The 16,428-nt window shown below is 62.2% G+C and overlaps 2 protein-coding genes and 1 long non-coding RNA gene across 3 annotated transcripts; 1 reads left to right on the forward strand and 2 right to left on the reverse strand.

Moving 5' to 3' along the window:
* Positions 1 to 6,635: 6,635 nt before the first annotated feature.
* LOC132355227 (uncharacterized) lies at positions 6,636 to 7,837 on the reverse strand. The gene is made up of 2 exons (XR_009499574.1): positions 7,013 to 7,837; positions 6,636 to 6,898 (listed from the first exon to the last, which is right to left on the reverse strand). It is a non-coding gene; the product is annotated as an uncharacterized LOC132355227 (long non-coding RNA).
* Positions 7,838 to 8,242: 405 nt separating this feature from the next.
* MFAP4 (microfibril associated protein 4) lies at positions 8,243 to 11,131 on the forward strand. Its single transcript, XM_059906889.1, has 6 exons — positions 8,243 to 8,344; positions 8,576 to 8,654; positions 8,867 to 9,021; positions 9,456 to 9,552; positions 9,630 to 9,812; positions 9,959 to 11,131. Exons 1-6 carry the CDS (start codon positions 8,339 to 8,341, stop codon positions 10,204 to 10,206), a joined length of 768 nt encoding a protein of 255 aa, XP_059762872.1. The 5' UTR covers positions 8,243 to 8,338; the 3' UTR covers positions 10,207 to 11,131.
* Positions 11,030 to 15,894, reverse strand: MAPK7 (mitogen-activated protein kinase 7). Its single transcript, XM_059906888.1, has 6 exons — positions 15,264 to 15,894; positions 14,456 to 14,621; positions 12,734 to 13,812; positions 12,057 to 12,637; positions 11,593 to 11,726; positions 11,030 to 11,497 (listed from the first exon to the last, which is right to left on the reverse strand). Exons 1-6 carry the CDS (start codon positions 15,493 to 15,495, stop codon positions 11,344 to 11,346), a joined length of 2,346 nt encoding a protein of 781 aa, XP_059762871.1. The 5' UTR covers positions 15,496 to 15,894; the 3' UTR covers positions 11,030 to 11,343.
* Positions 15,895 to 16,428: the final 534 nt, after the last annotated feature.

Genomic DNA, 16,428 nt, shown 5'->3' on the forward strand with positions numbered 1-16,428 from the left:
AATAAATAAATAAATAAAATAAAATAGTATCCTTACTACAAGACAAAATTTTTTAAAAAAACACAAAAACATGTATTCATCAATTCGCTTAAAATAACAATAACAAATCATCATGTGCTTACATAAATAACATATTTCCATAAAAATAACCATATTTCCCAACACAGAAAAACAGTGAGAAGGACGGTGCCAGCTCGCCTGTCTGCGAGTCTCTGCACCCTGGTTGCACTGGAGCGGCCGGGCTCTCGCGTTTTGGTCTTTGTTCGGTCTTGAGAAGCCTCATGTCGCAGGCTCTGCAAACTCGATCCCACTCCCCGGAAAACCAGGGCAGAGAGTGCAGATAACACACTAGCATTTTTACTGCAAAAATCCTTCCGATCTCTCAGACACCCTGAAGGGGCCTGGGAGACCCTCAGGGACCCGAAATGACACTCTTGAGAACCACTACATAGAACTAGAAAACAACAACAACAACAAGCTATTGTGTTGAGCGAAAAACCAGACGCCGAAGAATATGTGCTGAATTATGCCATTCATAGGAGGTTTGGGAACAAGCAAAACCACTGCAAGATGAGAGCAGTCAGAATAGTGTCTCCCTCGGGCTGGGGAGGGGGACGCACAAACGGGACCTTCTGGGGGCTGGAAACCTTCTGTCTCCCGACCTGGGGGCGGTGACACAGCGGTTCACCCAGGTAAGACTTGGTCGAGCTGCACCCCTGCCCACATGATCGCTAACCTCAATAAAAAGAAAAACTGTAACAGCGGGCTGATACGCCTTGGACTCGGCTTCAGTTTCATTAGAAACGCCAGGACGTGCCCACCCTTCAGTTTGTAAGGATCAGAGGCCACCTGTGGGGGTCCCAGTCCCCAGGGGCATGCCCACTCCCCATTAGAGCCAAGATCACCCTGGTGCAGCCAGGGCAGACCTGGGAGGTCACGGGACACCCACTGGCAAGGCCACCGCTGGACCAAGGAGACCGGGGGCCCGGGTGACACAGCCCTTCCCCACCCCTCCTGGCCCCACTCTGCTGGGTGTTGGGCAGGGCACCTGCCCTGCGCTCTCACCGGGTCTGGATCGGGTAGGGGCATGACAACCAGCTGGGGATTTTCTTCCCCCAGTGAGTCTGTCTTTTTGACTCAAGACCAGCTCTCTTTGTAGGAAAAAAGAAGAAGGGGCTCTTATTTCTGCCTCAGGCAGGAAGCAGACTTGGTGTAACCACCACGGAAAGACAATTAGGAACTGGGCCTTGGAATTCTCCACGGCCCTCCCTTCCCACTGTTTACTATTACACAAGCCAAAGTCCGTCCTGCATCGACACTCCTCTGACCCTCTCCTGCGTCCCCACTTGTCCTCTCTGCCTGGCCGGCCAGCTGGCGCCCGTCCGGCCAGCTGGCGCCCGTCCCTCAAATGCAGCTGCACACTCCCACCCCAGGGCCTTTGCACGTGCTGCCTCTTTCACTCAGACTGCTCTTCACTCGAATATCCTCACAGTTCCCTCCCTCTGCCCCCCCACCACCCCGCGGTCGGTGCTCCAATTGGCCCCTCTCCCCAGCATCTGTCAGTGAGCCTCTATCGGGGCCCACCCATCTCGTGTCTATAGATAGCCTCGGGGGCAGAGCCGAAGACTCGCGTCTGAGCCCACATGGCTCCAGAAGCCTGAAATGTTTCGTGTCTGGTCGTTTACAGAACAAAGCTGCCGGCCCAGCCTTAGTCCCTCCTGGCCTCTCACTGAGCCCTCCCGGCCCCAACTTCCCTGCCTTCAATCACCTTCAATCACCAGTTCAAGTGCGTCTTGTTTTCCCTCATTATGTTCGTCCCCACCCAGCAGGCTGCCAGGCGACCCCTGCGTCCTGCTTGTCATCTTGTGCGTCCCCTCCCCTCCCTGACGTGGGCAGGTGGCCCACCGGGTCTGCTCCTGGATGCATCCCGGTCACCCCGGGGCAGAAGTGCGCCAGGCACTGGAGACGGATGCCGAGAGCGCGGGTGTCCACTTCCGTCCCCCTAAACTTCCCGCATCGTGAGCGCCGGGAAGGGGCACGCTGTTCCACGTGGTGACTGGCGTGGAGCAGGCGCCCCGTAAACACTGAGGGAGGCAGGGGTGCACATGCGCGAGGACGTGTGTGTGTGTGTGTGTGTGTGTGTGTGTGTGTGTGTGTCTGTGCTTGTTCAGAACTGACAGTGGTGATGAGGACCCTTGCTAGACAGAATTCTGTACCCATCGGTCCTTCCCGTCGGGAGGAATGACACATGGGACAAGAGTCCGGGATTCCAACCCCACGCTCCTCCACTCTGCGGTTTTTACTAAATCATCTCCAGGAAGGAGTGTGAAGTGCAGGGTGCTTCCAGAAAGCAACACCACCCTTGTTCCAGCCTGCCGGCCTCCCCGTGCTGCGTGCAGACCCCCTGCACCTGCCCTGCCTCTCCCCCCGCCATCACCCCCCCAGCGGCACCCCCTCCGGGGTGCTGGGCCCCAGAACCCAGGCTTCTTCCCTCCAGCGGGGGACAGCACCTGGGCAGACAGCTGCTCCCGCCCCGGCATCAGCACCTCAAGGTGGCTGCTGGAGGCGGGGGGCGGGGGGGTGAATCAGGGGAGCGCGGAGGACCTCTGGGGCGGGAAGACTATTCTAGACGATGCTTCGATGGCGGATACGCATCATTATACGTTCATCTAAGCCCACGGAGTGTACAGCACCAGGAGTGAACCCTCACGTCAACTATGGACTCTGGGCGAGGATGACGAGGTGTGGGTGCAGGTCCCGTCTGGTGGGGTCGTTGCTGGGGGGCCGTGTGCGTGTCAGGGCGGGGGTACGCGGGAAAACCCTGTGCCTTCCTCTTGGTTTAGCTGTGACCCTAAAAGTACTCTAAAAAACAAACTCTGGTATTTTTAAAGGAGCAATTGTTGAACTGTGTGCTTACAGCGCGTGGATTTTACGATCTGTAAATTATACCCCTGCAACCGAGCAGGAAGGACCCTATGGGGCCTTCTCAGGAAAGACCGTCCCAGACCATGACCTCTGCCTGCCTCTTGTTTGCAGAAAAACTTTAGCCTCCTGGGCTTTCCCTGAATTCCAAAGAATAAATTTAATCAGAGAAGTGAGAAAATGCAGAAACAAAGGAAAAAAGTCAAACAAGAGGAAATAATAATAGTTTAGCCATAAAACAAAGTCAAAGACCTTTAGTTCCTCCTCAAGGGCAATAGATAACATCCTGAGCCGTATCCTTGAGCTGTTCTGCAGATACTGAAAACCCCCCCACCAGGTGGAAGAAGTTAACTGCATGCTGACCACCAACACGTAGACCCCAGACAGGTTGGAACCTGGAGGTTGACTGAGATTCCGGAAACATCACCCTGTTATCTCACCACCAACCAATCAGAAGAATGTCCAAGAGCTGATCACACACCCTCGACCCCCTCCCTCACTCTGTCTTTATAAATCCTCCGTGAAAGCCCGGAGGGAGTTCGGGTTCTCCTTGTGGCCCTGAAGTTAACGCTGCACTTTCCTTCACCACAACCTGGTGTCAGCAGGTTGGCTTTAACACTCGTGGGCGAGCACACCTGAGTTTGGTTCAGTACCACCCCCATAAATCATTTTTAGAATTAAAAACGCAGATGGAAAATGTCAGAGAAAAGATAAGAACAAGTAAGGATCCATTCGGGAGGCCCAGTATCAACTAATAAAATAATCGGGAAGAGAACAGAGAAAACGGAGGGGAAGTAAACAGGAATGAAGAGGTGACAGAGAAAAGCTTTCCCAGGAGGAGGACACAAGCCTCCCCACGTGCAAGGGCCACCAAGTGGCCACACGGCGAAACAGGAGGAACCACCGGACTCCTCCGACATCAGGGTGGGCACTGCTGCTCTCCAAAAAGGGCCTTCAAGCACCCTTTTCCCCCGAAGATGTGCACCCGTTCATTCCATTACGTTAAAACCAAAACCCCAAAACCTCCATCTGTGTTTCCTTCCCAGCACGCAGCGTCCACACAATTCACACATCGAAATGAAGCCACGCTCCTAAGTTACGTGAGCCCCAGACACCCCAACCCCAAGGGCCTCCGGGTCCACCTCGAAGGTCTGAGCCCAGCACCAATCCGCCCCCCACCCCCATGCGTCTTCTCTCGGCCACATTCTGAGCTCTGTCCGCTGAACTTGCCCCAAACCAGAACAAGGTGGGGTGGGGGGGAACAACACCAAATCCCTCCTAATTTCCCCCCTTTCAAGAAGGAAAACACGGGAGGGAAGGAGCCCACACCCCGCACGGCCCCCATCAGTCGGGACCCATGCTGGCGACACCCCTCCCGCGTGGCCCCCTCCCCGCCCCCCTGCCCACCACACACCTGTCATCACGGCACCTTCTCAGGTTCTCCCCTCTGGCTCCAGGACGGCTGAGGTTGTGTGTCTGTTCACCGCTGCCTTCACGGGGGTATGCGCTGGCCTGTGTCCCCCCGAAAGTCACCTGCTGAAGCCGACCCCAGGGCGGGCCTGATGCGGTCTGACCTGACGCCCCAAGGGACACCACACCCTCGTCCTGCGGTAACCACCAGGGCCCTGCCCCTTCCCGCGGCCTCTGGGGAGGGCCCGGGGCCGGCAGCTCAGCCAGACCCCTCCTTCCTTCCGACAGGCAGCCCCGTCTCCCTCGGAGCGCGGCTCATTCTGTCCTCTGGGTTGGAGGACATACCCTCTGCTGCGGGAGATGTGGGCGTCTCGTCCTCAGCTGTGGCCTGAGACACTCCACAGGCTGCTGGGCTTTCAGGACAAAACCAAAGACCTTGTGTCAACCAGGGTCCTGGCTGGAAACAAAGGCAGACTCAGCTGTTTTGTAGAGCATTTCATGAAGGGACGGTCACCTGGATGTGGGACTTAAGGAAACCAGCATGGGGGGGCGTCGAGGCGCCCGGAGCCCTCCCGGGCTGCAGGTATAAGGGAAGGAGATGGGTTGTCAGGGCCAGTGAGGCGGTTACGGGGGGGGAGCCGTCCCTGGGGGTGCGGAGGGAGCACAGCCACGAGCAGACTGCGGTCCTGGGCAGGACAGGGCCTGGGGGGACACCCGAACCCCTCTCCCCCCACGTCCTGCCAGGGCCTCCCACTGGCCGAATCCTGCTGGAAGCTGGGGCCACAGGAACAGTGGCGCCCTGGGGACAGAGCAGGACGGAGAAAGGTGGAGCAGAGAGGCGAACGCCAAGGGGGTGGGCAAGAGACCCATGCAAGGCCCATGGGATGGGAGCCCTCACCTCCTGGAACCAGCTCTGCAGCAGACGGGCTGTCCAGCGGGCAGCAGCGTCCTGACAGACCGTCCCCTCCGTGCCCACCACTCCGCAGCCTCAGAGCCCCCTCACTGCCACCCACCCCCACTCAGGCAGCCGCCTCCCCCAACAACGCCGGTCAGAGAAGCCCCTCACCTACCGCAAGGGCGTCTTCCTCAGACACCTAACAATGGGCAGAGCAAACCAGGCGCCAGGAGGGCCGAGACCCAAGCTCAGGGCTTGCGGCCCCAGCGGAGCCAACATGACTCAGCACCTCGCCTGCAAAGTCACGGCCAACCAGCCTGGGACCCGGGACCAGACGCCTCCGGGTGACCCGCACCCCAAGAATGGAGTCCCCCTGCCCCTGCTCGAGTTAGCCCCTCCCAAAGTGGAGCCCAGGGCCGTGCATCAGATCAGCTAAACCAACCAACTGCACCCTCATTCCAGGCAGGGGGACCCCCAGACACGGGAAGAAATTTCCATGCTGGACAGCCAATAAACGTGCCCATTGATACGGGCCCCTTTCCGTGCGTCCAAGGGTTTCCCTCAGACACTGTCTTCAGAGGGAGGACTGACTCACGGTACCTGTGGCCAAATTTCTTTCCCTGAAGAGTTAAACCAAGCCTCAACCACACCCAGCAAGCACAGTGCCTGCTTTGCACACCCACATACATTAAGTTTTTAAGAAAAATCTAATAGGCAAAATATGATTGATACTACATCATTGCTTAATTCTTTCTCTTTCCTTTTTTGTTTTTGGTTTGTGTTCTTTCGGTTTTGGCGGGGGAGGGGTTCCTATGTGTATTAGTTGTACTCAGCAGAAGTCTGATACTTGACTTAGGACATGTTTTATTATTTGTTTTGATGACTGACTTTTCATTATTTTCCTTTCTGTAGCCTGTGCTAAAATTAGCTGGCATTTGCTGAAAAGAGAGATGTTTTAGGATTAGATTCAGCTGTGTGTAACAGGAAACAACCAAAGAGGCCTAAACTAGATAGAAGTTTCTTTCTCTGCCACATAAAAGAGGGCTAGAGAAGGGCAGTCCAGAGCTGGCTTTGGACCTGCTCCACGAATCCTCCCTGATCACCTCCCACCACCCCCTGAAGGGGCCTCCTCCTCACTGTCCAAGGTGGCAGCTGGAGTGCCAGCCATCATGCCCAGGAACAGGACAGAGGGCTGGAAGAAGAGGGAATAGCTGCTGCCTTTGCCCCACATCTGTTTGCATCTTCTTGGCCAAAATTCAGACATGTGGCCTCACCAAGGGAAGCTGGACAAGCAGGCCAGCTAAGAATCAGGACCTCACTACTCAGGACTAAGGGAAGAATGGCTATCGAGAGGAAGGCTACCATCTCTTCCACAGACAAGGATAAAAATCACACTTGAGGCAATCCGTTCATGGAAGAACAATCACTACATTTATGATGATGACAGCACATGTTTACTGAACAGTTACCAACTGTGGGCCCTGTGCTAGGCACCTGAAGCCCAGCGCTCACACAGGCCTCTGAAGGACAGACCATGACCACACTTGTTCTACAGAGGAGCAAACCGAGGCACGGAGAGGCCAGGTGACTTGTCCGAGGCCACCCAGCTAACAGGTGGCACCACTTGGATCTGAATGCAGGCAGCTGGCTCCAGGTCCCCAGGACACGCACCTACGAAGAGACAACTCTCACCAGCACTCACAGAACCGGGGCCAGCGGGGCGCACCCAAGGGGCCGCGGACTCAGGAGTGAGGAGGGGGCCCGGGGCCAGAGCTGCTCTCTCACTCTGAGCCTCTGCACGTCTCATCCACTCGACAAACGCTCGTCCCCGACACGCGTGGCGTGTGCGATGAACCGTCTGGTGCCTGTGTTTGCGGCTCCGTGGGCAGCCAGCACACGGCAGCTGCTCCGAAGACACCTGACCTGTGAGCGGACACAGGGTCCACGCGGGGTCGAGACGCAGCCCCTGCCCTCCGGCGCTCAAGGCCAAGTAAGGAGATGGCAGGCGGCCCCGCGGGGAACAGAGCCGGCTCAGGCGGGGCCTCCATGCGACGAGCCTGGTGTGGCCGGGCTGTACTTTGTGAGTCTCGAGCAGTCAGGGGTAAGGCCCTCGACGTAGGCCTCAGCCACACTTCGCATTCCTCTCAACTCCAAGGTGAGAAGTGTAGGCTCAGCCCTGAGGCCACAGGGGGGCTCGAAGGAGGGGGTGGCAGAGCGGCCCCCAGGGGAGACTGTCCTGGCAGCCTATGCCGAGGACTCTGCCAGACTGGGGCAGGGAAAGGGTGGCTGGAGGCTGAGGGGGCCGGACAGGAGGAGGTGGTCTTTCAGGGCTGAGGAAACTGGCTGAGAGGGGCCGAGGGGAGACTGAGGTGGGATGGGAGCCGAGTGAAGGCATTTGGAAGAAGGGGCTGTGGCACGGGGAAGAAAAACAAAGGAGGCCTCTGGGGGAGGGGGAAGGAGGGGGCCTGAGGGGTGCTGGAAGGGGCCCTGGCTCAGGCTGGCGGAGAGCACTTGGATGCCTGCAGGCTGTGCTCACGGCTCAGCAATGTCCCGGGCCTGCCAGGACAGTCTGGCCGCTGCCCCTGCCCCCCAGCCCCAGCCCCGGGTCCCACATCAGGAGCTCTGGAGCTGCCCCCACCCCACCTTCCGCTCCCCCAGAATAGGCCTCCCCCCCCCAGAACCCAGACATACCCCCCCAACCTCAGCCTTTCCCCAGCGACGACGGCTAATGAAACCCAGGCCAAGGGAGGAGAGGGAGAAAATAAACAGACGTGGGCAGGGGGGCCGTCGGGACGCGGGGCAGGGGCTGGGGGTGCCGGGCGGGGGGAGTCCCGGGCCGGTCTGAGCCCTGGGGCGTGGACTTCCGCCCGCTTTGCCCCGCAGGCCTAATGAGGCCCAGGTGGTCCCTTGGCCCGGGCCCACCTCCCGGCGCCACTGACAGTGTAAGTGGATGCTGGTTCCCTGCCGGGGGAGGGGGAGAGGGGGCTCTGCAGCCACAGGGGCGGGGCCGGAGCGGCTGGCCGGGGGCCCAGCACATAACTCTGGGCCGGCGCAGTCTGGGGCGCAGTCTGGGGCAGCAGACACCCAGCCGCTCGGAGCCCAGCTGGCAGCATGAAGGTACCGGGCCGGGGCGGGGGCCTCAGGGCCACAGGGGACTGAGCCCACCCTGCAGACAGGGCCCTCGCCAGGCGGGGGGCTGTGAAGGGACGGGGCGCTCACGAGCCTGCCCCAGGGGAGGTGTGGAGGCAGAGGCGCAGACCAGGGGCTCCTGGCAGGGCTGGTTCGTCTGAGGGGCAAATGCAGAGGGGCTCTGGGGCTGGGCGGGTGACCCTGTCCTCCTGTCGCCAGGCCCTTCTGGCTCTGCCGCTGCTGCTGCTTCTCTGCACTGGCCCCTGCGTCTCCCAGGTCTTGGGGATCCGGGGAGATGGTAAGCTGCCGCACTCCCACGGCCCACAGGCTGGGCGAGGGGGCTGTCCGGAGCATCGCAGCTGGGAGTAGGGCCCCAGGGCTGAGCCTGTAAGAGGGGGCAGGTGGGCCAGACGGTATGCGCCCCCAGGTCGGGGAGGGAGGTGAAGGGGGGGCCGGGGGGGCGGAGGTGGCTGGCGTGCCTCAGGCCCCTTCTCCTCACCCCGCCCCCAGCTCTGGAGAGGTCGTGCCTACAGCAGCCCCTGGACTGCGACGACATCTACGCCCAGGGCTACCAGGAGGACGGCGTGTACCTCATCTACCCCTCGGGCCCCAGCGTGCCTGTGCCCGTCTTCTGTGACATGACCACCGAGGGTGGCAAGTGGACGGTGAGTGGAGGGGGGGGGGGCGCGGAGGCCAAGCCGCACGGCTGTGAGCCTGTGACTTCGTCTCTAAAGCAGGGACGATACCGCACAGTTTGTGAGCCTCTGCCACCACAGACTCCTAGATGCTTAAGGTAGGTTAGTGCCTGCAATCCTCACAATAATCCTGGGAGCAAGGTTACAAATGAGGAACCAAAACCCAGAGAGGTGCAGTAACTTGCCCAAAGTCACACAGCTGGCGCCAGACTCAAGCCCAGGCGTCTCAATTCTAGAACGCCCCCTTCACCTCTTCCTGCTCTCGGTGCCGGCACGCGCCTCATCTCAGCCCCCGGCTCGGTCCTCTCACGAGCCGCCTCAGCCTCAGCCTCACAGGGTCCGTGCCCGGGTGAGGCCCCAGCCCCCGGCCCCTCGAGCGTCCAGGCCCATCCTCTCTGCTCCAGGTTTTCCAGAAGAGATTCAACGGCTCAGTGAGCTTCTTCCGGGGCTGGAACGACTACAAGCTGGGCTTTGGCCGCGCCGATGGGGAGTACTGGCTGGGTAAGGTGGGGCCCGGCAGGCTGGGCGCCCCCAGAGCCAGGTCCCCGCTGACCGGCACGCCCCCCGCCCCCTCCCAGGGCTGCAGAACCTGCACCTCCTGACACTGAAGCAGAAGTATGAGCTGCGGGTGGACCTGGAGGACTTCGAGAACAACACGGCCTTCGCCAAGTACGCCGACTTCTCCATCTCGCCCCACGCGGTCAGCGCCGAGGAGGACGGCTACAGCCTCCACGTGGCGGGCTTCGAGGACGGCGGGGCAGGTACCCGCTCCCGCCAGCCGCGGAGGGGCCGGGGGGAGGCCGGGCTGCCCCCGCGCCCAGGCGGCCCCGCGAGCTGCGGACGCACAGCTACCCCGCGTCTGGCTCGGAAGAGGCCCCGTCCCCAGGCTGCCCCTCCCCTCCGCCAGGCGACTCCCTGTCCTACCACAGCGGTCAGAAGTTCTCCACCTTCGACCGGGACCAGGACCTCTTCGTGCAGAACTGCGCGGCCCTCTCGTCGGGCGCCTTCTGGTTCCGCAGCTGCCACTTCGCCAACCTCAACGGCTTCTACCTCGGCGGCTCCCACCTCTCCTACGCCAACGGCATCAACTGGGCCCAGTGGAAGGGCTTCTACTACTCCCTCAAGCGCACCGAGATGAAGATCCGCCGGGCCTGAGGCGCCGGCCCGCCTCGAGACCCCGCCCCCCGCCCTGCCGCCCCGCCTCGCGGCCCCGCCCCCGCCCCGCCCCCCTCAGCGCCCGCCTCTCCCGGGGGCCCTGTGGCTCCAGCCCAACCGCTCCCCTCACACCCTCGACGCCCACCTCTCAGCCGGGCCTGCGCTCCCCTCCACCGGCTACACGTCGGCGGCCTCCCAGACCTCCGGAAGGCACCGCCACCCGGCCTGGACTCGGACCCCGTCCGGAAGGCTGCGGGCCGGTGTCCCACCTTAGCCGGCTTCCCGACTGCGGCCTCCGCCAGGGCCCCGCGCCGGGAGCCCGGCGGCGCAGTCCGACCCACTCGCGGCACACGCCAGGCCACCCGCGTGTGGCCGCCACCGCCACGCCCTAGCAGTCCCGCCAGCCAGCAGAGAAGCTCCCGTCCTTCACCTCCCTCCCAGCGGCGAGCACCACGGGCCCCAACCCCGTCTCACGCTCAGCTTCCCCCGCCTGCCCGTCCCAGGCACCCGAAGCTCGACACCTAAACCGTATCTCACCCCGGCTACCGCAAGCCACACTAGAACAGCCGCAGCCAAGGTAGGCACAGATTGTGAGGTCCCCCCACCCGCCCCGGGGGTGCGTCTGACCATGCGAGGTGGCAGAGGGCAACCTCTGTGGGGCCGGGAGCAAGTGGGGAGTGGAGGTCTTAATAAACCTCAGGACCTGAATGAACTGGCCTTGGCTGTTGTGCACGCAGATACGTTAGCTTGGCCCCCAAGCGCTGGTTCCCCGACTGATGGCACCCTGCCCTCAACTCCAGAAACACGCCCTGGAGACAGGCACTAAAGGGAACCTTATATTTCACAGGCTTCGTTTCGCTGGCAAAAAAATTTGTGTAATAATAATAATGTAATAATAATAATAATAAAAATACAATACTGAAAATTATCGCTCGGGGGGGGTAGGGGTCGCCCCTCCTGCCGTGGCTCGTGCTGGCTCAGGTGGCCGCTTAAGGCCGCAGGGTGGGTCTGAGATGAACCTGCAGAATAACCCGAGCTGAGCTTCCGCTGTCAGGCCCAGGGCTCCAGCCCTCGGGAACGGTCCTGCGGATCTTGGAGCTGGGTCTGCCCCTGGCAGCAAGGCACAGCCTGCGGGCCTCAGGGCTCCTGGAGGTCAGGCAGGTCAGCCAGCAGCATGGGGGAGCCCATCTGGATCTCACGCTGCAGGGACTCGATGTCGGCAGGGTTTATGCCGTGGCCCTCGAGCCAGTCGGCGAGCAGGGAGGCTGAGAGCGAGGCTGAGTCGGCCTGGCTGAGGGCGGCAAGGGGGAGAGTGGGGTGAGGGGCTCCTCCTGTGCTGGGAGCCCCTAGCCACAGCTCATTTTGGAGTCCCGGCCCAGCTCTTACCCGTCCTGTGGCCCGTCAGCCACGCCCATGTCGAAAGACTGGTTTAGGAATTCCTCCAGGTCAAAGCCAACGCCATAGCCCGCTCCACTGCCCTTTGGGGTGCCGGAGAACACGGGGGGCAAGGGGTCCTCCACCTGCAGGGGATGATGGCAGCTTACAACGCGGGCACCACCCAGAGCCCACTGAGGTCTGCAGGGCACCCCACCCTGACACTGCCCTCGCGTGGGCCTGGACACCAGCCTCAACAAACACTGAGTGCGGGCTGGGGTCTCCAACGGCCGGCTCGTCAGCGCTACGCTCCTTCTGCGAGCGAGCAGGCAGGCCAGGAGAGCTCGAGCCCCGTCTACCGCTCCGCTCCATGGGACCAGGACACACCACAGCCTCTCCTGCCCCCAACGACCTCCCAGGCCCGCCTCCCCTGGGCTCAGATCCAGGCATCCCCACGGCCGGGCCTCTCCCCTCACCTGCGACTTGGACAGCTGCTGGGTCACCAGGGTGACGTCGGGTGATTCGGAGGTGGAGGGCTGAGGGGCCCCCCCGGGGTCTGGAGGGGGTGGGCCAGAGGGGAAGTAAGGCAGAACGCTCAGGGCGCTGGGGCCAGGCAGCCCAGGGGGTGGCCCCAGCGACTGGGGGGCCAGGAGGCCGGAGGAGGCGGCGGTCTGGGGTGCAGCAGGCGCAGGCCCAGCAGGCGGGCAGGCAGGCTGCGGCGGGGGGCCCGCGGGCTGGGCTGCAGGGCCCGCCGGCGGGCTGCGGGGCCGGGCTGCGGGGGGCGTGGGCGCGGGGGCCGGGGGCCGGGCCATGCGAGTCCAGCGCTCCAGCAGGCTGCGGTCGTTGTCGCTGAGCACCAGCCCGGCCAGGGGGTCGGCGGAGGGGCCCCCGGAGGCCCCGGCCCCCCGCTCCTTGCGCTCCCGCTCCTGCCGCCGCTTCTCCCGCTCCTTGGCTCGCTCCTGCCGTCGCCGCCGCTTCTCCTCCCGCTCCCGCTGGCGCTCCTGGGCTGTCACCGGCTTCCGAGGCTCGGGAGCTTCCAGGGGGGCGCTGGGGCCATCTGCGGAGAAGACGGGAGGGTGAAGGTAAGAGCCTGTCCAGGCCTGGGGCCCCTCTGCCTCTTTCTCCCCAGCCAGTCGCGGCCTCTGCCAGGCACCTCGGAGCCGGCTCCGCAAGGACTTGAGCAGGGCGGCCTTGAGGGCAGCCTTGGTGTTGTCTGAGATGGCTCCCTCCCTCTTTGGAGGGGCTGGTTCACTGGCCGGCGGGGGCGGCTGCAAGGTCAGATCGATGGTGTCGGGCGCAGGGCCAGGGCATGGCAGTGGGGCCGGCGGAGGGGACTCCATGGCACAGTCCCCGCTGGGAGCCCAGGGACTGGGCATCTCAACATCGGGGCAGCCGGGCTCGCTGGCCACAGGCTGTAGGGAAGGCTGGAAGCGGATCTGCTGGCGGATGCCCTCGCGCCGTGCGTGGAAGTCTTCGATCTCGGCCACGATGGCCTCCTTAATGCGTTCCCGTGTGAGGGCTTCGCGGTCAAAGGCAAAGTCAAAGGGCGGGGCGCAGTCAGGCTCATCATCGGGGTCGTGGTACTTGGCCAGGAAGGGGTGGCGAAGGGCGGCAGCTGCTGAGATGCGGGCACTGGGCTCAAAACGCAGCATGCGCCCCAGCAGGGAGAGGGCCTGGCGGTCGGCACCCGGGTACACCGTCTCCCAGGGCACAGGCTGGCGTGGCGGCAGGCTCTGGATGTAGGCCCGCACCCGCTCAGCCCCCACGGCCTGAATCACGGCCGGCGACGGGGTACCCAGCACCATCATGATCAGCTGCAGCTGGTGCACATAGTTTTTGCCTGGGAAGAGCTGGCGGCGGGCCAGCATCTCCCCAAAGATGCAGCCCACGGACCACAGGTCAATAGCCTGCGTGTACTCGTGCAGCGAGAGCATGAGTTCGGGGGCACGGTACCAGCGCGTGGCCACGTACTCGGTCATGAAGTACTGGTGCTCGGCGGGCGAGGTGCACAAGCCTCGGGCCATGCCGAAGTCCCCGATCTTGAGCTCACAGTTCTCATTCACCAGCAGGTTGGAGGGCTTGAGGTCGCGGTGGATGACCTGAGCCGAGTGCATGTACTTGAGGCCCCGCAGCAGCTGGTACAGGAAGTAGCGCACGTGCTCCAGCGTCAACGGCTGCGAGGAGTGGATGATCTGGTGCAGGTCACTCTCCATCAGGTCCAGAACCACATAGCTGAGGGGCAGGGGAGACAGGCAAGGGCTGTCTTGCCTACCCTCCAGCCCCATCCTCACCACGCCCTCCCGCTCCAGACAGGTCATGGCCTTACTCTCAGACTCTGTAGGGGCCACCCACAGGTTACGAAAATTCTAGATTCTCTACAACTCATCCATTAACTTAAGTGAAGTGAAATCGCTTTTCTCTCCAGATCTAGTTTCACCATCAGAGCAAAGGTCGGGTTGGACTAAACCAGGCTGGCCAACGTGTTTAGTTCGGGAGCCCTCTCCATCGTTTGGTAGTGGCTGCTGGAAAAACTATGATGAAAACTGTAAAGCCTTCTCCATTTTCTGTAGGACAGTGTTCTGTGATTGACTAGTGATGTCTGCTATGGGAATAGAAAGGTACAGATATAGAATGAACGTCCTACGTTTGCCACGCTACATACCGAGGTCCTATAAAACTGTTACTTCTGCACTTTTCTAGAGGAATCACATGTATCCCTGGCAAAGCCCTAAGGGAGCACTGATCCTGGAATCGCAGGAATTTTCCCAGCCTGCCCTCCATTAGGTTCAGCTACCCTTCTAGAACTTCAGCAATATGGCCCCAGCCTTCAGAAAAGGTCCCTGCTCGGTCTCCCTCTTCCATCCCCACTCCTTACACAGATTTGAACTCGCCATAGGGCACAGTGGGCCTCAGGATGTCCTTGATAGCAATGATGTTGTCGTGCTTGAAGTGTTTGAGGATCTTCAGCTCCCTGAGGGTCCGCTTGGCATTGGTCACCACGTCAAAAGCATTAGGGATCTTCTTAATGGCCACCTGCTGGCCTGGAGAACAGGGGAAAAACAGACGCCACAAGGTACCTTGGTTAGCTGCAGAGTAGCAAAAGGCCCCTTTCAATACCTCCCTTTGCGGATGCAAGTGACAACAGCTACCACTTACAGAGCACCTACCTTGTGCCAGGCTCCGTGCTAAGCATAGTACATACGTTACCAGATTTCCCCGTCACCTCCTTCCTGAGGCAGGTACTCACAGCTAAAGTTACAGATGCGGAGGCCTGGGCTCAGCAGCTTGCTGGGCGTTGCACAGCTAGTTAGTGGTAGACTCTAGACTCTCACACCTGTGCTCACTCTACCTCCCTACACTCTGCATCTCAGACCTCATCCATCCCACCACCAACCCCGAGCACCAGTCTCTGGCTCCAGAACACACTCTGGAGAACCTCCATTCGGGTCTAACCCGGACTGTCACCTAAGGAGGAAGTAGGCTGATGTGCTGGCAAAGCCACCAAAGTTTCAGAGACCCGAGCCCAATACAGAGGCCGGCCCCCAGAGGCACCCAACCCATGCTTGCTGACTTGACCCAGAATTCACATCCCAGCGGCCCCGCTGGCTGCTTGGGATGGGGCGGGTCTCAGCCCCCGGGAACCGGTTTCCACACGTGCGAGCAAGGCCGGGCGGGTCGCTCACCGGTGAGGCGGCGGCGCGCGGAGGACACCACCCCGTAGGCCCCGTTGCCGATGGTCTCGATGATCTCGTACTCGTCCCCCACGTCAAAGGTCACGTCGAAGGAGCGCGCCTTCAGCAGGGCCAGGTTCTTGGCCGCCACGGAGGCGGCGGGGCCGGTGGGTTCCGCCTTCCCCGGCCCGGGGGGCTCTCCGGAGCCGTCCTCGCCGTCGTCCTCCTTCAGGGGCTCAGCCATGGCGTCTGCGTGGGGACGCGGGCGAGGAGGGGCCCGGCCCCGGACTCAGGGGGCCCCCCGGAGCCTCCAGGCCCGCAGGCCGAGCGGCGCACGCAGCCCGCGTCCCGCACCCGCGGGAGCCCGGAGCTCAGGCCCGCGCGGGACGCGGGGTCGGCGGTGGGGGAGGCGCAGCGAGGCGCGGTCCAGGAAGAAAGCGAGGGGCGGGGCGCCCGCTCTCCTCGGTCCGCACTCGGCGGATGGCGCCTCACCCCGACGCCTCCCGGGACCTCGGAGGTCCCGGCTCCCCGGTTCCCCGGCGTCGCCGGCTTGCAGTCCCCGGGTCGGGGTTGGGGGTGGGACCCGAAGACCCGCTCGCTCACTGGGTCGGGCAGCCGCCGCCACCACCACCACCTCAGCAGCGCGCTGTCTCCCGCCCCGCCCCCCAAGACCACGCCTCCGCAGGCTCTGGCCAATCCCTGAACGGTCTCCGCGGAGGTGCCCACCCCTTCCACTTGCTGCGTCCAATCCGCGCCCACCGGCCAAGGAAGCCGCGCCTCCACCCGCGCCCGCGCTGCTGTCCAGTCCCCCGGCGGGAGCCGCCCAACCCGCGCTCGGCTTTCGCAGGGTCTCTACGGCCTGGTGCCCTCCTCGGACGCATGCGCGCTGGCAGCCCCGGGCGCCGCGAGACTGGAAAGCACCGCCCCTGAGCGCGCGCGTCCACTCCGATCCGCCAGGTCTCCACCGGTCTGTTGCTACTGGTCCCGGGAGATTGGAGGGTTGAGGTGACTAGATGTTACCTTGGCGGCCGCATCACGCAGTCCCCCTCCTTCAGCCCCCTCTTCCCGTATCAGCCCCTATCGCCCCGGGGATTGCGCCCCCCATTTTCCCGATGGGCCCCGGGAGCCCGGCGCTGGGAAAGCTTCATCCCAGGTATACGGTGATCCGTCACATCCA

Source organism: Balaenoptera ricei, chromosome 20 (genome assembly GCF_028023285.1).
Source record: "Balaenoptera ricei isolate mBalRic1 chromosome 20, mBalRic1.hap2, whole genome shotgun sequence".
In the NCBI taxonomy this organism is placed as follows: Eukaryota; Metazoa; Chordata; class Mammalia; order Artiodactyla; family Balaenopteridae; genus Balaenoptera; species Balaenoptera ricei.